Source organism: Myxocyprinus asiaticus, chromosome 46 (genome assembly GCF_019703515.2).
Source record: "Myxocyprinus asiaticus isolate MX2 ecotype Aquarium Trade chromosome 46, UBuf_Myxa_2, whole genome shotgun sequence".
NCBI classification, from domain to species: Eukaryota; Metazoa; Chordata; class Actinopteri; order Cypriniformes; family Catostomidae; genus Myxocyprinus; species Myxocyprinus asiaticus.
Genome location: NC_059389.1, coordinates 1,570,722 through 1,593,434, shown reverse-complemented (window position 1 = coordinate 1,593,434; position 22,713 = coordinate 1,570,722). Strand labels below are relative to the sequence as shown.

Sequence of the window (22,713 nt, the reverse complement as noted above, 5' to 3'; positions counted from 1 at the left end):
TTTCCAGCAGGACAATGCTCCATGCCACACAGTCAGGTCAGTCAAGGTGTGGATGGAGGACCACCGGATCAAGACCCTGTCATGGCCAGCCCAATCTCCAGAACTGAAAACCTCTGGAATGTGATCAAGAGGAAGATGGATGGCCACAAGCCATCAAACAAAGCCGAGATGCTTGAATTTTTGCGCCAGGAGTGGCATAAAGTCACCCAACAGCAATGTGAAAGACTGGTAGAGAGCATGCCAAGACCCATGAAAGCTGTGATTGAAAATCAGGATTATTCGAGGTCTGAAAACATGCCATCTTTTTTGTTATTTTGACCAGTTGTCATTTTCTGCAAATAAATGCTCAAAATGACAATATTTTTATTTGGAATTTGGGAGAAATTTTGTCAGTACATTATAGAATAAAACAAAAATGTTCATTTTACTCAAACACACACCTATAAATAGTAAATCCAGAGAAACTGATCATTTTGCAGTGGTCTCTTAATTTTTTCCAGAGCTGTATATACTGTGTGTATATATATATATATATACTGTATATTACTTTGAAAAAATATTTTGAAAACAATATTGAAATTAATGATTAAGTTGTGTATACTGTTGTGTATTTAAGGTGCAAGTAAAGTACTTTAATACTTCTTACATGATGGTTGCACCACTTGACATTTTTTAAAAGTCATTTCTAATGTTATAAATGTTTTTCAAAAATCAATGAAACCAACATGGATTATATTTCTACAAACTTGTCCCACGTGTTTTAAACTAGATTTTTAAAAGACTTCTCATTTTGTCATATTGGACAACTTTAATTGTTTTTAACCCATGGGTTGTTGACAAATAAGATTGTCCAAGATGATAAAAAATATAGAAAAAAATCTAGGGGCCTGTGTAGCTCAGCGAGTATTGACGCTGACTACCACACCAGGAGTCATGAGTTTGAATCCAGGGTGTGCTGAGTGACTCCAGCCAGGTCTCCTAAGCAACCAAATTGGCCCGGTTGCTAGGGAGGGTAGAGTCACGTGGGGTAACCTCCTTGTTGTCGCTATAATGTGGTTCTCGCTCTCGGTGGGGTGTGTGGTGAGTTGTGCGTGGATGCCGCGGAGAATAGGGTGAGCCTCCACACGTGCTACGTCTCCGTGGTAACACGCTCAACAAGTCACATGATAAGATGTGCGGATTGACGGTTTCAGACGCGGAGGCAACTGAGATTCGTCCACCGCCACCCAAATTGATTGAGGCGAGTCACTATTCCACCACAAGGACTTCGAGCGCATTGGGAATTGGGCATTCCAAATTGGGGAGAAAAAAAAAAATCTAGTTAAAAACACGCGTGTTAAGTTCATAGATATTTATTATTTGAGTACTTGTTGGTTCTATACATTTTGAAAAAACATTTACAGCATTTTTTACAAAAACTTTTTGTATTTTTATTTAATGACTTTAAAAATGTCAAGTGGTGCAACCATCCAGTAAAAGGTATTAAAATACTTTATTTGCACCTTACATACACAAGAGCATAAATCTTTTTTTCAAGGTAAACATATATACATATATATACAGTGCATCCGGAAATATTTCACAGCACTTCACTTTTTCCACATTTTGTTATGTTACAGCCTTATTCCAAAATGGATTAAATTCATTATTTTCCTCAAAATTCTACAAACAATACCCCATAATGACAACATGAAAGAAGTTTGTTTGAAATCTTTGCAAATTTATTAAAAAGACAAAAAAAAAAAAAAAAAAAGAAAATCACATGTACATAAGTATTCACAGCCTTTGTTCAATACTTTGTTGAAGCACCTTTGGCACCAATTACAGCTTCAAGTCTTTTTGAGTATGATGCTACAAGCTTGGCACACCTATTTTTGGGCAGTTTCTCCCATTCTTCTTTGCAGGACCTCTCAAGCTCCATCAGGTTGGATGGGGAGCGTCGGTGCACAGCCATTTTCAGATCTCTCCAGAGATGTTCAATCGGGTTCAAGTCTGGGCTCTGGCTGGGCCACTCAAGGACATTCACAGAGTTGTCCCATAGCCACTCCTTTGTTATCTTGGCTGTGTGCTTAGGATCGTTGTCCTGTTGGAAGATAAACCTTCGCCCCAGTCTGAGGTCCAGAGCGCTCTGGAGCAGGTTTTCATCAAGGATGTCTCTGTACATTGCTGCATTCATCTTTCCCTCGATCCTGACTAGTCTCCCAGTTCCTGCCGCTGAAAAACATCCCCACATCATGATGCTGCCACCACCATGCTTCACTGTAGGGATGGTATTGGCCAGGTGATGAGCGGTGCCTGGTTTCCTCCAGACATGACGCTTGCCATTCAGGGCAAAGAGTTCAATCTTTGTTTCTCATAGTCTGAGAGTCCTTCAGGTGCCTTTTGGCAAACTCCAGGTGGGCTGTCATGTGCCTTTTACTGAGGAGTGGCTTCCGTCTGGCCACTCTACCACACAGGCCTGATTGGTAGAGTGCTGCAGAGATGGTTGTTCTTCTGGAAGGTTCTCCTCTCTCAACAGAGAATCGCTGGAGCTCTGTCAGAGTGACCATCGGGTTCTTGGTCACCTCCCTGACTAAGGCCCTTCTCCCCCGATCACTCAGTTTGGCCGGGCGGCCAGCTCTAGGAAGAGTCCTGGTGGTTCCAAACTTCTTCCATTTACGGATGATGGAGGCCACTGTGCTCATTGGGACCTTCAATACTGCAGAAATTTTTCTGTACCCTTCCCCAGATCTGTGCCTCGATACAATCCTGTCTCAGAGGTCTACAGACAATTCCTTGGACTTCATGGCTTGGATTGTGCTCTGACATGCACTGTTAACTGTGGGACCTTATATAGACAGGTGTGTGCCTTTCCAAATCATGTCCAATCAACTGAATTTACCACAGGTGGACTCCAATCAAGTTGTAGAAACATCTCAAGGATGATCAGTGGAAACAGGATGCACATGAGCTCAATTTTGAGTGTCATGGCAAAGCCTGTGAATACTTATGTACATGTGATTTTTTTATTTTTTTATTTTTAATAAATTTGCAAAGATTTCAAACAGACTTCATTCACATACTGAATATATTATATGGGTTATAATATTACTAGTTATGCACTCTTGTGTGTTTAAGTAGAAAGAAATTACAATACTACATTTTACTTGATGGTTGCACCGCTTGACACTTAAATCCTATTTTATTTTTATTCTGAAAAGGAGCCTTTCATTCTTTTATTGAGAGCTGTGAATATTTCTGCTGTAACTCATTTGTTTTAAACACTATCACTGCACCATTAACAAGGGAAACGAGGATATTTGCAGGTTGAAATGCGGTGAAACACTGTCAGCAGAGCGTTTCAGGAAGGAAACGTGCAGGAAGCAGCATTCGCAAGCGCTGTGAACACTGTGTGCACTCTCTGAAGTCAGCGGTCAGCAGTTATAAACAATGATTTATTGTCTGTGTGCAGAAGATCAGGGAATTAGGTGAAAGAGCTGCTGGACTGAGACGAGATCTGCAATATTACATGGTGCAACCACAAACATTGCATTTTCGAGTGATATATATTTCTGTTGTTTCTCCTGAGAATAAAAGACCTCAGTAATCTCTGATATTCTGATCCCTCCTTTAATGTTTAAATACTCACTGGAGTCATTTGCACACCTTTGCCTGTGGCTGAAATGGTAGTTGAGCTCCTGAGCTTCATGTGTGTTTGTGTGATTGTTTGTATACATGCATTTTCTGTGACATTTGGATCAGTCAGTCCTGTCTGAAACAGTATTGAAGTAGTTCCCATGTTCCCATATGCTATTAATGATTAATATTGTGTTTGTGTATTTTCAGGCTTCAACTCATTGACGATTTGTCATATGAAGACGTTAAGAAATGCTACAGGGGTTCAGTGAGTATATTTCTGTATTGTTATAATTCTTTCTGTTACCTCTTACATAGATAACTATATTTACATGTATGCATTTGACAGACACTTTTATCCGAAGTGACTCTGGCCGCACACACAGAGCACGTTTTTGCGTCCGTCCGTGCTGTTTTTCTACGTAAACATGCTCTAGATGGACGTCTTTGATAGTTGTGCCGCATCTCGCTGTTCTTTCATCGTTTTGCGCTGGAGCGCCGCGTTTTTTTGATGCCATATGAAATATAACTGTTAAAAATGTGCCTCGAGTCACCTGCATTCTGTTCTGTTTCTTTCTTTCTTAGCAAAAAAGGTCTGAACGGCCCCTTAAAAACTCCTTCAGCTGCTAAAAACGCGTCTCGAGACAACTTCGTTTTGATTTATTCGTTGTGTTGCGTCTAGCTTTTTTTAGCACAAAGAACACGTTCAGTCTGAATGGCCACCTAAAAAACCTCAACTGTTTCAAGACACCTACGTTCTGTTCGTTGCGTTGCTTCAAGCTTGTTTTTGTTTTTATTTTTGGCTCAAAGAACATGTTCGGCCTGAACGTCCCCTTAAAACAACGGTTAAAAACATGTCTCGAGACACCTACGTTCTGTTCTGTCCGTTTCTTTTGTAGCTTTTTTTTTTATAGCAAAAATGGGTGTTCAAGAACGCATCCGGCCCGAACGACCCCTTAAAGAGAAGTTCAACGAGTCTCGAGTCACCTGCGTTCTGTTTTGTTCTGTCTAGATTTTCTTAGCGCAAGAATGTGTTTGGTCTGAACGGCCCCTTAAAAAAAACTTCAACGGTTAAAACCGTCTCTCGAAACTCCTGCGTTCTGTTCATTGCGTCAAGCTTTTTGTTTTTTTGGCACAAAGAACATGTTCATTCTAAAAAGCCACTTTTGTTCTGTTCTGTTTAGCTTTTTTTTTTTTTTTGCAAAAAAGGGTCTGCAAGAACGTATCTGGCCTTAACGTACCCTTAAAGAGAAGTTCAACTGTTAAAAATGCCTCACGGGGGCCTGGGTAGCTCAGCGAGTAAAGACGAATCCAGGGTGTGCTGAGTGACTCCAGCCAGGTCTCCTAAGCAACCAAATTGGCCCGGTTGCTAGGGTGGGTAGAGTCACATGGGGTAACCTCCTCGTGATCGCTATAATGTGGTTCTCGCTCTCGGTGGGGTGCGTGGTGAGTTGTGCGTGGATGCCGCGGAAAATAGTGTGAAGCCTCCACACGTGCTACGTCTCCGTGGCAACGCGCTCAACAAGCCACGTGATAAGATGCGCGGATTGACGGTCTCAGACACGGAGGCAACTGAGATTCGTCCTCCGCAAACCGGATTGAGGCGAGTCACTGCGCCACCACGAGGACTTAGAGCGCATTGGGAATTGGGCATTCCAAATTGGGGAGAAAAATAAATTAAAATAAAATAAACGCCTCTAGAGTTAGCTGGGTTCTGTTCTGTCTAGCTTGTCTTAGCGCAAGAACGTGTTCAGTCTGAACAGCCCCTTAAAAAAACTGTTAAAAACCTGTCTCGAGACATCTGCGTTCTCTTCTGTTCGTTGCGTCTATATGCTTTTTTAGCGAGAAGAGCGCTTTTGGTCTGAACGGGCCTTTAAAAAAAGAAAAACTTCACGAGACGCCTGCGTTTTGTATGTTGCATTGCTTCCATCTTTTTCTTTTTTTTTTTGCACAAAGAACGCATTCAGTCTGAACAGCCCCTTGAAAAAACTTTGATTGCTAAAAACGCGTCTCGAGAAACTTGCATTCTGATTTATTCATTGTGTTGCTTTTTTTAGCGCAAATAACACGTTTGGTCTGAACAGCCCCTTAAAAACATGGAGTGGTGGTGGCGTAGTGGACTAAAGCACTGAACTGGTAATCAGAAGGTTGCTGGTTCAATCCCCACAGCCACCACCATTGTGTCCTTGAGCTAGGCACTTAACTCCAGGTTGCTTCAGGGGGATTGTCCCTGTAATAAGGGCACTGTAAGTCGCTTTGGATAAAAGCGTCTGCCAAATGCATAAATATATAAATATAAAAACAATTTAGCTGTTAAAACCGTCTCCCGAGACATCTGCATTCTGTACGTTGCATTGCGTCAACCTTTTTTTTACCGCAAAGAACGTGATTGGTCTGAATGGCCCCTTACAATCCGAGTACCCACATTGTATTTGTTTGCGTGTTCCCTGAGAACTGACCTTTTGACCTCGGCATTGCTGGTTCCATCTTCTACAAGATAAGCTACTGATAAACTAAGCATAACATGACTTATTATTATTAAGAGCTCCAATTAATAAATGCAGTCGTACTGTTTAGTGTCAAATGCTCTGAAGCTTTCTGGTTTCTCAACAAGTTTCTGTCTGCAATTGAGCATTTAACATGATGCAAGATTGTGGTTAAACATTACAAAGCTTTGAGTCACAGGCCACTTCAGCACTTCAAACTCTGAGTTGATGGACTCAAGAGGACCATAAAGCCATCGTACGTTTATATCAAGTGGAAATCAGTTCAGATGTTTCCAGTGGCTTGCGTTCAAGTTTCGAGTTTGTGAACGAGAGTTATCGTTGTAGCACTTCTAGGCCAGTCGGACAAGTGGATTTTGTCTATGAATAATTCGAAATGAGAGAAGACGACAAATGGTGTGCATCTTTAAACAAGCTAGCTTGATCTGTTTGTTTTGTTTATACATTACTTATGTTTGCATGTGCCGCTTAGCTGCGAATCACATCCATATAGGCTATTAGATTTAGACGTTGTTTCAATTTAGAGCTTGTTGTACCAATGCAATTACAGTCAGTGTCAATTAATGTAAATTAGAGAGCAATGCTTTCATCGACCTAATTGCAGGGTCAACGCCAAGGTCGAGCAGGTCCAATCAAATCGCAGGATTTGCTGCATGTTAGATGTTAGTGTGCTAAAACCAATGACAAAATCTTTCTCAGACGCTAACGTTTGTTTTTCTTCACAGACGGTCAGTAAATACAACTCGCAATATCACAAACTCTTCTCAGCCGTTCCGAAGGAGGAGATACTGATGAAAGGTAATGAATCTGACTTACGATATATTCTTTTTAGTCAACTGTTGTAAATAAAATGCATCAATATAGTGTACGTAAAATTTTAGCGATTTTTCACTTAGATCAGTTGTATGTTGGACATCAATTGGCGACCCAACACAGACTGTTTCTCATCCTAAAAGGAATATTCCGGGTTCAGCACAAGTTAAGCTCAATTGACAATATTTGATGCATAATGTTGATTACCACAAAAATTAATTTAGAAGAATAATTTCCAAAAATTGGCCCCATTCACTTCCATTGTAAGTGCCTCGCTCGCTGTAACCCAGATTTTTGCATATTTTTTTTTTTTAAAGAAAATAATCTACATTTTTTGGGTAATCAACATTAAGCCACAACTGCTGTAGATTGAGCTCAACTTGTACTGAACCTAGAATATTCCTTAAAATCAAACATGAAATGTATTAATATATGAATAAAAGGGGCCTGAGTAGCTCAGTTGTAAAATACGCTGGCTATCACCCCTGGAGTTCGCTAGTTCGCTAGTTCGAATCCCAGGGTGTGCTGAGTGACTCCAGCCAAGTCTCGTAAGCAACCAAATTGGCCCGGTTGCTAGGGAGGGTAGAGTCAAATTGGGGTAACCTCCTCGTGGTCGCTATAATGTGGTTTGTTCTCGGTGGGGCGTGTGGTGAATTGAGCATGGTTGCCGCAGTGGATGGCGTGAAGCCTCCAGGACACGCTATGTCTCTGTGGCAACGCACTCAACAAGCCACGTGATAAGATGCGCGGGTTGACTGTCTCAGATGCGGAGGCAACTGGGATTCGTCCTCCGCCACCCGGACTGAGGCGAATCACTATGCGACCACGAGGACTTAGAGCGCATTGGGAATTGGGCATTCCAAATTGGGAGAAAAAGGGGAAAAATCCCCCCCCCCCCCCCCCAAAAAAAAATAAAAAATATATGAATAAAAAACGTCCAACTATTTTCAAAATTGTCAACATCAAATAAGCAAAATGACAAATAATTTTTTCCTCCCTTTTAAATGTAAAAAAAGCCTGTATGGGTAGCAGAACTCTAGTGTTAGACTGAAAATGAAAATATTGTACCGCACACAAACAAGTGTGTCATTATTGAAATGTTTTCTATATTTCCTCTAGTCTATTCTTGTGCTCTTCTACGGGACATTTTGCTGCAAGGAAGACTTTACATCTCTCGAAACTGGCTGTGTTTCTACGCCAACCTGTTCGGCAAAGACATCAAGGTTTGTACTGAATACAATCGATCAGTTTGACCGGTGTATTTTAACCGATATTTTCATGTATCTGTTATCGGTTCTTAAATATCGGGTTTACCGATAGAGTTGGACATGTGGCATTTTAAATATTAATTAAGATTGGGCAGTTTTAAACAAGTGTGTATTGCTACTATAACTAGTCAGCTAAATTCTTTGTAGACTGTGCGCAGTATTCGTTTTATAAAGCAGTTACGTAGGTTAAAAATCGGTTATGCATATCGGTTATCGGACACTTAAACTCAAAAATAATCTGTATTGTATCGGTCATTAACCTCCTGAGACCCGAGCGTGACTGCTGTGTGCATTTTCCATTCCCCTTTTTGAGTTGTAACTAGTAGCTCCTAATAAACAAGCAAAAAAAATTTTTTTGGACCAGATAGTTTTCCTAAAAATGTATGTCCTCATATGTGGACAGCGGGACTAAGCTGTGACATTTTAAATAATATCAAGCTATAGAAAGTCTGATTGTTTTTCATGAAGTTCTTCATTATGTTTCCAGGAGTGTTGATTATTCATGTTTATGAGATGTTACAGACATCACATCAGAAATTATCATAATTAATTCTGATTTAAAGTAATGTCCAGCATCATCCAATCACTGTCAACCATGTTAAAATAAAATGATACATTATAAATTCTGAATCTATGTACTGATTATCATTGTCACATGTCTGTCAAACATGTTGAGTGATCCAAACATCATCTGCAGCCTGAAACTGAACTTTTGATCAGATTTTAGGAGTGAATGCACTTCATAGAGAGCTATAGGATGCTCCCTTGCTCCCTATTTAGTGCATTACTTAACCTCCAGTGTGCTGTCTGTCTGCACTGGTCTCAGAACAGTTTGAAATGCACCTTATTTTCATCCTAACTCCATATAAAGCCTCTGACAGACACATTTTCCAGTTTTTGGATGCATCTATTAATTCTCAATGTGATATTTAAACTGAAAATGAGCCTATAGTCCACGAATGTGGTCATTGTGTTTAACAGCGTGCCGTTTCACGATTAATCGATTTCATTTTTAAAATGTCATATCGGATGAAACTAGAGACACTAATCTTTTGACTCAAACAGATTTCAATGTAAAAATGTAATTAGATTTCTTACCAGATGAAGTTTTACTGGCGTTTCTCCCAAAGACAAACTCCGCTGTGATCAGCGCCATGTTGTTTGGTCACATGACTCCGTGCATCGAAAGTTTAACCCTTTACTGACAGCACAGAGTCTCCTGAACTGAGATCAGTCAGTTTAGATTCAATTTAATTAAGCATCGCCTACACTGAAGCCAAAACGTAATGTCCACACATGTGGACGTGGGGTCTCAGGAGGTTAAAAAACTATATTGTTCGATCTCTACAATTCTCCATTTTTTTTTAAATCTTGCATTCGTTTTAAGGATGCACTATATATTGGTGACTAAAGTGGTGTCTGACAGTCGAACTGTGTGGCATTGGAGAGTGTTTTTTGGTGTGGATGAGAGGTGTAAACGTAGTTTTAAGACAAAAACGTGTTAGTGTGGACGTTGCCTAATAATGCCACCCATCCTATCAGTAACTCTAGGTAACCACATGCACGGAAAACCAGGAAATATCACGAAATTGTGATTTCCAGGCCTGAAGAATTCTAAGGGTAAATTATAGAAATTTCTATAGTCACCATCAAGTACATTTGTCTAGTTATGCTCAGCTCCAAAATATTTAATCTGCTAGAAATTGCTTTATTTTATTATTAAAATCCTTATCTAGTAATCACAGAAATGTTTGGGCCAAAAAGTGTTCTTTTTATAGAAATGTCTACAGTATATCAAAGCAAACTTGTTATACTCATAGTCCCATGTGATTAGAGGTGTCTTAAAGAGCTTTAAATAACTCACGACTAACTTGTCATACATTTAGTGAACTCAGTGATCTAGTGACCGACAAACGGAGGGAAGTCAGAACATTGACCTTATGACCTCCCGACTGCTTTCTCTATATCTGTTTACATGTCAGCTGTGCTTAACCTTATGTTCCATTCATCACTCGTTTGGCTTAGTTTTGAGTTTGTTTGGATGAGTTTAGTTTTATCTTTCTTTCTGTTTGTTCGGTCTTAACGCCAATAGAACGGAAAGTTCAAAGATCCAGAGTCTGATATGATTAGTTGCATTTTATTATTTGCATTTCGCATTGTTTTTCACATTGAGGGAACCGTCCTGCGACACACAAGTTGACAACTACTGCTACAGAGGAAGTTTTAGCAAAGCCGCTGCTTGTAATGGCATTGATTCGGTCTTTTCTGTTGTTTTAGGTCGCGATCCCGGTGGTCTCCGTGCGATTGGTGAAAAAACACAAAACAGCCGGACTGGTCCCGAACGGACTCGCCATCACTACCGACACCAGCCAGAAGGTGCTGATTAATGCAAACATGCACATATGCATGCATTCTCATCCCTTAAACAAACACTTCACACACTTGATCATGCAGTTTGATCCAGTGCCAGTCAAAACACAGTTTTCACAAAGATCACTGGAAGGTCAAAGTTACATAGTCTGTCATGGTGATGACAGCAATGAGATCAAATGGAAAGCCATTGAAGACTTATTTCTTGTTTTTCTTATTCTTACAGTATGTGTTTGTATCTCTACTGTCCCGGGACAGCGTGTATGATGTGTTGAGAAGAATCTGCACACACTTAGAGGTGACAACACACACTAGACATCTGCCATCATTTATTGGTGTTTTGTTGTTGAGATGTTCTTAATGTTGTCATATAGTAGTGTATCACAACAAGACTCATAAAAGCATGCTCGTTTGATCATTGTGTTTTTGTGTGATACACACTGACAGAAACATGATTTACTGTCTCTTTGATTCTCAGGTGAACGGAAAAAAGAGTTTAAGCCTAAAGGAGTTTCTGGAGGAACCGGGTTCTCTCTCTACAGTATGAAAAATACACAAAAAAGAAATATGCATTGATATAAAACAACAGCCTGCATATAATGTAGAATTAGTCATGGATTTACACCGTTTATTAAGTCATACTGTTAACCGTTTTAAATTAAAGAAATATTCTGATTTATTCACAACTTACAACATTGTCTGCATGTACATTTGTATGTTAAAACTGCCCAATAACTTAAAAGTAGTTAAACTAGGGGCTTGGGTAGCTCAGTGAGTATTGACGCTGGCTACCACCCCTGGAGTTCGTGAGTTCGAATCCAGGGCGTGCTGAGTGACTCCAGCCAGGTCTCCTAAGCAACCAAATTGGCCCGGTTGCTAGGGAGGGTAGAGTCACATAGGGTAACCTCCTTGTGGTCGCTATAATGTGGTTCTCGCTCTCGGTGGGGCGTGTGGTGAGTTGTGCGTGGATGCCGCGGAGAATAGCGTGAAGCCTCCACATGCGCTACGTCTCCGTGGCAACGCGCTCAACAAGCCACGTGATAAGATGCGCAGATTGACGGTCTCAGACGCGGAGGCAACTGAGATTCGTCCTCCGCCACCCGGATTGAGGCGAGTCACTACGCCACCACGAGAACTTAGAGCACTGAATTGGGCGTTCCAAATTGGGGAGAAAAAGGGGAGAAAAAAAGTAGTTAAACTACAGTCAAATTCTTTTAAAAAGTACAAAAATTAGCTAACTACATTGTATCTATTTAAACAAGAAAATATTTTTTAAATAAATAACACTTCTGATTGCAGAATTCAATAATATCACCTGATATATATATATATATTAATAGTGATATAAAATTAAAAAACAATTATATGTTTAATTCCCTTACGAAAAATAACCTTGGTTTTACTGTAGTAACAATAGTTTAATCAAAGTATTTATTGTAAAACCATGGTTAATTTTTGTAAGGATTAAATAGGGTGACAATTTTAAATTGAACATAAATTTATACTTAATATACACAAACTAGAAAACATCTATGTTATATAACTGAATCGATATATACTGATTAACAGCAGCAATTAACTAAATATTTAAAGTTCCTTTTAGGCTGCTCAAGTGAATCACTGAATCATTTATATGGAAACTGTAGCTCGTTGTTAGACAATACGACACTATTGTGAAAACTGTTGACTAGTCATTTTAGTTAATTAGTCACCAACACTGATTTCACAGACATTCATTTTGATTTGTCTCTCAGTTTGTAAAAAAAGAAACTGGAATTATTATTTATTTATTTCAAAATAAATAAGAATGTTATTTGTTACCGTTATTATCCCATGGAATGTTTGGATGCTTGGTTCTAATTGGTTGACAGATGTTTTATAAATTGACAGTTATTTCCGTTTTAAATTTGTTGACAGTTCTACATTACCTCGCCATATTCATTCAAACTGTTGCAAAGTTTCAAATGAACGGAACTTTAAAGAGTCGTACAGTTACAATGAAACAACTAGAAAAAAAGACAGAATCACTGTTGAAATAGTAACTGTGTGATTATTAATCAGTGTCGTAATAGTTCTACACACAACAGTGTTTTTACAAAATAAACAGGAAAAATATCTTGAGATAAACATTATTTAATATTAAAGATTCAGTAATTCTCTGCACCTTTACATAACATTCGAATAATACAATGGTCCGTTGTCAATTACTCCTACATAATACTGTAAATAATACAGTGTAATATTTATATTCAGTGTAATATTACAATAAAATATTAGATCTTCAACTTTTTTCTTTTAGTTCTCTAAAGGTCACATTAAAATTGAATTGCAAACTTTTTACCAGGCCGTCATCATTTATTTTTGGTACTTTTCTAAAATCGTTTTTTTACTATGAATTTTGCAATCAGTCGGCTAGTTCTAACAGTTTAACATAACACACGTTCTAACAATCTGCAAATGCAAATAATGCAACTGTTGCAATGTTATTTTTATGCATGTTTGTTTAGGATGAGTTTCCAGTGGCCACAGATTTCACGCCCATATTGAAATGGCGGCGGAAACCATCAACGCCCTCCGTATCATCACTGCCGGATCTGTTGGGTAACTCCACGAGCAGTTTGAGTGCAGGAGACACGCCATACATCGCAGAGACGCCACTGGAGGGTACGACACACACCTGTTATATCTACTGTAATAACTGCAGAATATGAGAAATGTTCATTTTTATATACAAGACGTTTTGAATTTTAAATGCATACGGGTTGTTACTGACATTACCATGACCTTTTGTTTTATTGAACATCAAGATTTTAGGTTAAAATTTATGTTAATGAATAAGGGAAAGTGTGTATATTTAAGGTGTTGTAAATGATCACCATTTCTTTTACGTTTTTCATCATTTCTATCATCTTTTTAAGTCAAGCTCTTTTTTGTCATTTTACAGGATGCAAGGTGTTGCATCAAATTGAATAGAAATGTAAGGATAAGAATTAAAATATATAAGGTTAAAATTAAGTATATGTGTAAAGCTATAGACATATACATATCTAAAGAAAAAAGAAACATACATTTAAAAGATAAGAATTTCATGTTAATTAGGAATATAGAAAAGATACAACAAATAATAAATATTAAAACGCATGAAAGTGCAGTTTGTCTGGAATGAGTTTACCAGTATTGTAAAATGTTATGATTTTGAAATATTATATTATATATAAATATAGTATATTACATTTATATTATGAATATTGGTCACTAAATAATATTATGAAATATTATGTTTATATTTACGTTTACATTAAGTAGTTTATATATATATATATATACAGGTGCATCTCAATAAATTAGAATGTCGTGGAAAAGTTCATTTATTTCAGTAATTCAACTCAAATTGTGAAACTCGTGTATTAAATAAATTCAGTGCACACAGACTGAAGTAGTTTAAGTCTTTGGTTCTTTTAATTGTGATGATTTTGGCTCACATTTAACAAAAACCCACCAATTCACTATCTCAACAAATTAGAATACATCATAAGACCAATAAAAAAAACATTTTTAGTGAATTGTTGGCCTTCTGGAAAGTATGTTCATTTATTGTATATGTACTCAATACTTGGTAGGGGCTCCTTTTGCTTTAATTACTGCCTCAATTCGGCGTGGCATGGAGGTGATCAGTTTGTAGCACTGCTGAGGTGGTATGGAAGCCCAGGTTTCTTTGACAGTGGCCTTCAGCTCATCTGCATTTTTTGGTCTCTTGTTTCTCATTTTCCTCTTGACAATACCCCATAGATTCTCTATGGGCTTCAGGTCTGGTGAGTTTGCTGGCCAGTCAAGCACACCAACACCATGGTCATTTAACCAACTTTTGGTGCTTTTGGCAGTGTGGGCAGGTGCCAAATCCTGCTGGAAAATGAAATCAGCATCTTTAAAAAGCTGGTCAGCAGAAGGAAGCATGAAGTGCTCCAAAATTTCTTGGTAAACGAGTGCAGTGACTTTGGTTTTCAAAAAACACAATGGACCAACACCAGCAGATGACATTGCACCCCAAATCATCACAGACTGTGGAAACTTAACACTGGACTTCAAGCAACTTGGGCTATGAGCTTCTCCACCCTTCCTCCAGACTCTAGGACCTTGGTTTCCAAATGAAATACAAAACTTGCTCTCATCTGGAAAGAGGACTTTGGAACACTGGGCAACAGTCCAGTTCTTCTTCTCCTTAGCCCAGGTAAGACGCCTCTGACATTGTCTGTGGTTCAGGAGTGGCTTAACAAGAGGAATACGACAACTGTAGCCAAATTCCTTGACATGTCTGTGTGTGGTGGCTCTTGATGCCTTGACCCCAGCCTCAGTCCATTCCTTGTGAAGTTCACCCAAATTCTTGAATCGATTTTGCTTGACAATCCTCATAAGGCTGCGGTTCTCTCGGTTGGTTGTGCATCTTTTTCTTCCACTCAACTTTCTGTTAACATGCTTGGATACAGCACTCTGTGAACAGCCAGCTTCTTTGGCAATGAATGTTTGTGGCTTACCCTCCTTGTGAAGGGTGTCAATGATTGTCTTCTGGACAACTGTCAGATCAGCAGTCTTCCCCATGATTGTGTAGCCTAGTGAACCAAACTGAGAGACCATTTTGAAGGCTCAGGAAACCTTTGCAGGTGTTTTGAGTTGATTAGCTGATTGGCATGTCACCATATTCTAATTTTTTGAGATAGTGAATTGGTGGGTTTTTGTTAAATGTGAGACAAAATCATCACAATTAAAAGAACCAAAGACTTAAACTACTTCAGTCTGTGTGCACTGAATTTATTTAATACACGAGTTTCACAATTTGAGTTGAATTACTGAAATAAATGAACTTTTCCATGACATTCTAATTTATTGAGATGCACCTGTATATATATATATATATAAACTACTTAATGTAAATGTAAATATAAAAAAATCATAATATTTCATAATATTATTTAGTGACCAATATTCATAATATTATATATTAATATAGTATATACAGTGTATAATATATATATATATATATATGTATATACTATATTATGGAACATAACACACAGTTTGTCATACAAAAGTCACCTATATCTGTAATATCACACTTTTAGTCTGCCACTAGTTTATGTTAAATGTTCCTGTAGTGTGACAAATGAGTTTTTAAAGTACTAATATACATGAAATCTCAATATTAGGTCAAACTACGTGTATAATAATTATAGAACAATTGGGGAAAATAGTGTCAAATTGTTATAATATCACACCATTGACACTATAATGGATTAAACGCTGTTATTATACAGCAATTAACTTTTCATTACAATATACAGATGCAACATCATCTCTGATGTTAAACTATAAGGCAAAGACTGTTTCATTTTTTCATTATTCATAATGGAGAAGCACTTTAGCTTCCTTAACTGTAAACCTTAAACTCCATCAATTATTTACTGTCCAAATAAGCAGATATTTGTTTCACAATTAGGCACATTTTCCATTTATGTACGTTACTTTCCATTCTGCATATTATAGAATTAATAATGCTCTGTAACGAACTATTGCTCCATGCACTTCAAGTTTTTCTCTAAATATTTGCGCAGCATTCAGTCTCATATTACAGTCCGCAGTATGTGAAAGGGACAGTTTCTAGGCTGAAGGTGACGCTGTGTTGACACAGTGATTTTAGGGATAATGTTTCTGACTGGAGGGCTTTAACTTCAGACGGCGTTTAAACAGCTGTGATAGAGATGGGAAAATATTCACACACTGTTTGATTATGAGGCGGACAAGCTCATTTTCACATTTGACTATGAGACACTTGTTAACCAAAAGATCAAAACAATGTCCTTATTATTGGAAAAACAAGGTTGAGATGGTGCTGTATGTGTTGCCGTATTTTATATAAACAAAAACGTTCTTTGCGCTACATGAAGCATCTGACACATTTGAAATATTATCAGATAAATAGTGCTGGAAAACATATTGGAAACCAAAACACACTGGCCCATTTGAAACACTTCCTCAGGTGTGATACATAGATGTTGACAAAAATCAATTGGAAATAAGGATAATGGTCACTAAAACGTTTAGTGACCTGGTTATAACGTTTCGTGTTTTGCAGAGAGATGTTTGGAGGCGGAGAAGATCCTGCTGACTGAACCGGTAGCAGAACTGGGTCACATGGAGTATCATCTCCTGAAGTTCTTCATACTGCTGTGAGTGTTTACATGATTACAGGTCCAGTTCACACTGGGTTTTAAGTTTGAGTTGTGGTGAATTCATTGGACGTCAGAGTTTTTCTTGTTTTTTATAATCTGTTGTGTGTGATGTTGCCCTCTGCTGCTTGTTCAGTGAAACCTGCACCTCAGTGAATCCAATCAGATTATGAGGTGGAGGCTAAAAAAAAGTTCTAGTTTCAAAATTTGAATTCGACCCAGAATTTGTTTTCTGTCTGATATATTGATTTCTTGTAATCGGTAATGGCACTTTAAAAAGTTGCTAACATCTGCTCTTCTTGGAAGAGTTTTAACTGTGTGTTTGTATTTCACAGAATTATTTTGCTCATCATTTCATCGTGTTATCTGGCGTTTCGGGTGTGCAGTCTCGAACAACAACTGTCCTTCCTTAACACACAACCTGCGATGTCTATGAGAGAGAGGTACGCATACACACGTTATTCAACAGTATCTTTTCTACTGTGGTAACAAACCTCAGTACTCAAGAGGGCGATAGAGAGTTCCCTTCAATTAAACAAGATGTGTTGTTATTTAGCCTGCTAGTTATAAACATGTCAACATTTTAACTAACCTGCTCAGCAAGATTATCTATGAGCGTAGAAGACTAATGTCTGTGGTAGCAGCCCTGGCGGCAACGCTATGAAAGCAGTTATGAGTTGCGCTCTGACACATTTTTGAACATAATGCACAAATATAGCTAAAAGCGTTTGCACTCGCGTATTTAGGTAAAGTGTGTTTTGCTAATACCGCCATATCACTCCTTGTGTCAATGCTACAGAAGCAACGTAAACTTTTGTTGCGTAATGAATTGCGCTCTGACCGCAATGCTGCACAAAGTTAGCTAGAATCGTTTGTACTCGCGTATTTGCGTAAAGTATGTTTTGCTAATGCCCGCAATAGCGCCCCATGCAGCACCACTGTATAAGCAACACAAACTTGTTGCATTCTAAATTGCGCTCTGACACATTTTTGAACGTAACAATGCACAAAGTTAGCTAGAATCGTTTGCATTCGCAAATTTACGTAAAGTATGTTTTGCTAATGCCCGCTACAGCACCCCCTGAGTCAACGATGCAAAAGCAACAAAAACTTGTTCTGTTATAAACTGCGCTCTGATAAATTTTTTAACGTAACAATGCACAAAGTTAGCTAGAAACGTTTTGCAAATGCCCGCAATAGCGCCCCATGCAGCACCACTGTATAAGCAACACAAACTTGTTGCGTTCTAAATTGCGCTCTGACACATTTTTGAACGTAACAATGCACAAAGTTAGCTAGAATTGTTTGCATTCGCAAATTTATGTAAAGTATGTTTTGCTAATGCCCGCAATAGCGCCCCATGCAGCACCACTGTATAAGCAACACAAACTTGTTGCATTCTAAATTGCGCTCTGACACATTTTTTAATGCAACAGCGCACAAAGTTAGCTAGAATCATATGCACTTGCATATTTACGTAAAGTATGTTTTGCTAATGCCCGCAATAGTGCCCCTTGCAGCACCACTGTAAAAGCAACACAAACTTGTTACATTATAAATTGCACTCAGACACATTTTTGAACGTAACGATGCACAAAGTTAGCTAGAAGCGTTTGCACTCGCGTATTTGTGTAAAGTATGTTTTGCTAATGCACACAGTAGTGCCCCTTGCAGCACCACTGTGAAATCAACACAAACTTGTTACATTATAAATTGCACTCAGACACATTTTTGAACGTAACGATGCACAAAGTTAGCTAGAATCGTTTGCACTCGCAAATTTACGTAAAGTATGTTATGTTAATGTTTTGCTACGTAAAGTATGTTTTGCTAATGCTCGCAATAGTGCCCCTTGCAGCACCACTGTAAAAGCAACACAAACTTGTTACATTATAAATTGCGCTCTGACACATTTTTGAATGCAACAGCGCACAAAGTTAGCTAGAATCGTTTGCACTCGCAAATTTACATAAAGTATGTTATGCTAATGTTTTGCTACGTAAAGTATGTTTTGCTATGTAAAGTATGTTTTGCTAATGCCCGCAATAGTGCCCCTTGCAGCACCACTGTGAAATCAACACAAACTTGTTACATTATAAATTGCACTCAGACACATTTTTGAACGTAACGATGCACAAAGTTAGCTAGAAGCGTTTGCACTCGCGTATTTGTGTAAAGTATGTTTTGCTAATGCACACAGTAGTGCCCCTTGCAGCACCACTGTGAAATCAACACAAACTTGTTACATTATAAATTGTGCTCAGACACATTTTTGAACGTAACGATGCACAAAGTTAGCTAGAATCGTTTGCACTCGCAAATTTACGTAAAGTATGTTATGTTAATGTTTTGCTACGTAAAGTATGTTTTGCTAATGCTTGCAATAGTGCCCCTTGCAGCACCACTGTAAAAGCAACACAAACTTGTTACGTTATAAATTGCGCTCTGACACATTTTTGAATGTAACGATGCACAAAGATAGCTAGAAGCGTTGGCACTCGTGTATTTGCATAAAGTATGTTTTGCTAATGCCCTCTACAGCACCCCTTGAGTCAACGATGCAAAAGCAATGCAAACTTGTTGTGTTATAAATTGCGCTCTGACACATTTTGTGAATGCAACGACGCACAAAGTTAGCTAGAAGCGTTTGCACTCACATATTTGTTTAAAGGGCCAGTGTAATTGATGTTTTTCAACACTCTCTCCAGGTAACCCTGGTTTAAACGTGCCAACTCTGCAAACGCCATCCAGGAGAGCTGCGTCTGCAGGTTAAAACCAGCTCAATTACAGGCTGAGCAGTAGCGACGTAGTATTTAGCTTCAAACAGCAGATGGCAAGGGTGAGTGGCTCTTCCTGCAATGCTGTGACACCTGGAATACTGACCGTCAACATAGAGAGAACTATGAAGATTCCCAACTTGAGGAATGTTAGCCGTAGTCGCCTGGCTTCACCTAACTCACCTGCATCTAGGATATATCCAGGATACGGGAAAACATCGGAAAGGATTGGTCTGGATTATGGTTGCGACTGTTTCATGTTACTTTCAGGGTTCTGAAAATTTGGAAAACGTCTCAGGATGGCTGGATACGCTTTAAACTAGATTTCTGTGTTTGTTGTTTTTGTGAAGAGCGAACATTTCTCTTCACCAACCCTGAAATGTGGAAATTTACCACTGCAAAAAATATTTTCTCGTTGTTTTTAGTAAAATACTTAAAACAAGATAAATATACTTAAGAAGCAAAATTGTGTGAGATTATGAGTCTTAATTAAGAATTAAGTTCATATTTTAACCACATACATTTTTTTTTCTTGTATTAAGTTTTGTTAAATAACAATGAGGACAAATAAGGAAGATAATAATAAATTAATATTTCATGATATGTTACAGAATTTAGCTTTTCAAGTAAATGTATCTTATTTTAATGATGTTTAAATATTTTTACTGGAAAACAAGACAAAACGAGATTTTTATATATTTCTTTTTTTGCAGTGTGTTACAGTAGAGAAGTTCTTCATTTATATACGTAAACGTTCGTTTATGTAAACTCATTAGAGAAAAAATGAGAAAGACAAGGAATGTCGTGTTTACGGATGTCCAATATGCATTTCACAATATATGTTAAGGTTACATTAAAAATTCTACACAAATAACGGCAGCGTATGAATGGAAGAAAAGTGAAATGTCAAAGTAAGGTGAGTGTTTTGGAGCCGGACGAAGAGACGACCATAGTTGATGTGTTACAGTTTTGACCTACTGAATAACTGTCGTATGACGTTAGCGCAAAATGTTTGCTTGTAATCGTAAAAACTGTCTGTTTACTTTATTTGTGACAAATTAAAATGCTTTGTAGGGGTTGTCAAGTACTTGAAATATTCGCTTGCATTTCAGGCATGCAAAACATGCCAGGAAATCGATATTTAATACTGTGATCGAATAGGTTTTGCTGTAAATGAGCGATACAGTATGATACATTAGTTGTGATATTTTGTACAGTTTGTATGTAAAGACTATTGACATGCACATGATTTTGGCCACGCTGTAGGAAATTGAGATGCTTTTGAACTTTCTGACACAGATAGAAACGTAAAACTAATAAACACTTTTTTCCAGATTTAGTGTCTTTTTACTTTGATTTGTGTCTTTAACTTAAAGCTGTCATTGGGAGCTAGTTGTCTCAAGGTCTTTAAGGTTTTGATCTTTTTAATGGTTTTGTGGTTTCAAACATATAATTCCAAACTCTATAAACTTCTATCCTCCAAAGTACAATTCCAGTATATAATCATACAGTGTTTTTGTAATAGCTGTAAGTTAAACAAGTAAACACAAAATGTGTAAATGCAGCCTACAGACTTTGTTAACAGAAAAACATTGGGATAAAGAATATACTTAGATTTCTAAAAATCACAAATTCTGTATGTTGAAATAGTTACTCTTTTTAATGATGCTTTCTTCATGACCCCTCTGACTATGGCTTACTTCTGAATGTGTATTTAGCCAATAGAGGGCGATAAAACATGAACTTTTGGTTTTCTCCCTTTTAAAAGGGAACTCATTCATTTATATGAACCATGATTCACAGTTCCAGATACTGGGTAGTTGATGGGCTCCAGTGGTTTAATCCCTCTTCTGAAGCGATCTGATCGAGCTTGAAGTCATGATCGCCAAGGAGACTGCTGATGTCATGATTTATTGTGAAAATGGAGTTATATTTTGGTCTGTTCTCACCCAAAACTGATTATATCTCACTTCAGAAGACATGTATTAAACCACTGGATTGCATATATGCTGCCTTTATGTGCATTTTTGAGCTTCAAAATTTCTGGTCACCATTCACTTGCATTGTATGGACCCACAGAGCTGAGATATTCTTCTAAAAATCTTAATTTGTGTTCATCAGAAGAAAGAAGGTCATGCACATCTGGGATGGTATGAGGGTGAGTAAATGATGAGATAATATTCATTTTTGGGGGTGAACTAATCCTTTAAATAGCTCAGCGAGTAAAGACACTGACTATCACACCTGGAGTCACAAGTTTGAATCCAGGGTGTGCTGAGTGACTCCAGCCAGGTCTCCTAAGCAACCAAATTGGCCCAGTTGCTAGGAAGAAGAAGCCTTTATTTTGGTCACACATTATAAATACATTTTTGCATATATACAGTGAAATTTATTTATATATTTATATAAACTTATTTGTTTTCACATATCCCAGCTAAGCTGGGGTCAGAGTGCAGGGTCAGCCATGATACGGTGCCCCTGGAGCAGATAGGGTCAAGGGCCTTGCTCAAGGGCCCAACAGTGGCAGTGCTGGGGCTTGAACCCCTGACCTTCTGGTCAGTAACCCAGAGACTTAACCGCTGAGCCACCACTGCCCCTGGGAGGGTAGATTCACATGGGGTAACCTCCTCGTGGTCACTATAATGTGGTTCTCGCTCTCGGTGGGGCGTGTGGTGAGTTGTGCGTGGATGCTGCAGAGAATAGCGTGAAGCCTCCACACGCGCTATGTCTCCGCGGTAACGCACGTGATAAGATGCGCAGATTGACGGTCTCAGGACGCGGAGGCAACTGAGATTCGTCCTCCGCCACTCGGATTGAGGCGAGTCACTACGCCACCACGAGGACTTAGAGCGCATTGGGAATTGGGCATTCCAAATTGGGGAGAGAAAAAAAATATGTTTACCACAGATATTATTTTAATCATATATCTAAAACTACCATTATAAAAATCCAGAGAGAACACATAGTGACTTAGCCTTCCGGGTTTGTCTTCAAACTGACGTTACGTCTGAACATCTCTATTTGTTTTTCTTCCAGGTTTTTGGACTACAACCCGAACAGCTGTATTCTGGGTGTTTAAATCAGTGACGTGAGACTCTTGGAAGATTTTGTTAAACACGGCAGCAAAGCTCAGTCCAGTAAAACA

At 38.4% G+C, this 22,713-nt stretch overlaps 1 protein-coding gene across 4 annotated transcripts in view; it reads left to right on the top strand.

Moving 5' to 3' along the window:
- LOC127435561 (GRAM domain-containing protein 2A) overlaps positions 1 to 20,903 on the top strand; it is a 48,594-nt gene extending 27,691 nt beyond the window's left edge. For 2 of the 4 annotated variants that reach the window (XM_051689096.1, XM_051689097.1), the window contains 10 exons: positions 3,826 to 3,883; positions 6,845 to 6,917; positions 8,052 to 8,155; positions 10,478 to 10,576; positions 10,797 to 10,868; positions 11,049 to 11,111; positions 13,078 to 13,234; positions 16,698 to 16,791; positions 17,127 to 17,234; positions 19,500 to 20,903. In XM_051689096.1, the coding sequence (XP_051545056.1) occupies positions 3,826 to 3,883; positions 6,845 to 6,917; positions 8,052 to 8,155; positions 10,478 to 10,576; positions 10,797 to 10,868; positions 11,049 to 11,111; positions 13,078 to 13,234; positions 16,698 to 16,791; positions 17,127 to 17,234; positions 19,500 to 19,503 (832 nt within the window). In that variant the 3' untranslated portion in view covers positions 19,504 to 20,903. Of the gene's footprint in view, positions 1 to 3,825; positions 3,884 to 6,317; positions 6,516 to 6,844; positions 6,918 to 8,051; positions 8,156 to 10,477; positions 10,577 to 10,796; positions 10,869 to 11,048; positions 11,112 to 13,077; positions 13,235 to 16,697; positions 16,792 to 17,126; positions 17,235 to 19,499 lie in introns of those variants that run through there. The other 2 variants (XM_051689099.1, XM_051689098.1) reach the window with 2 other exon arrangements.
- Positions 20,904 to 22,713: the final 1,810 nt, after the last annotated feature.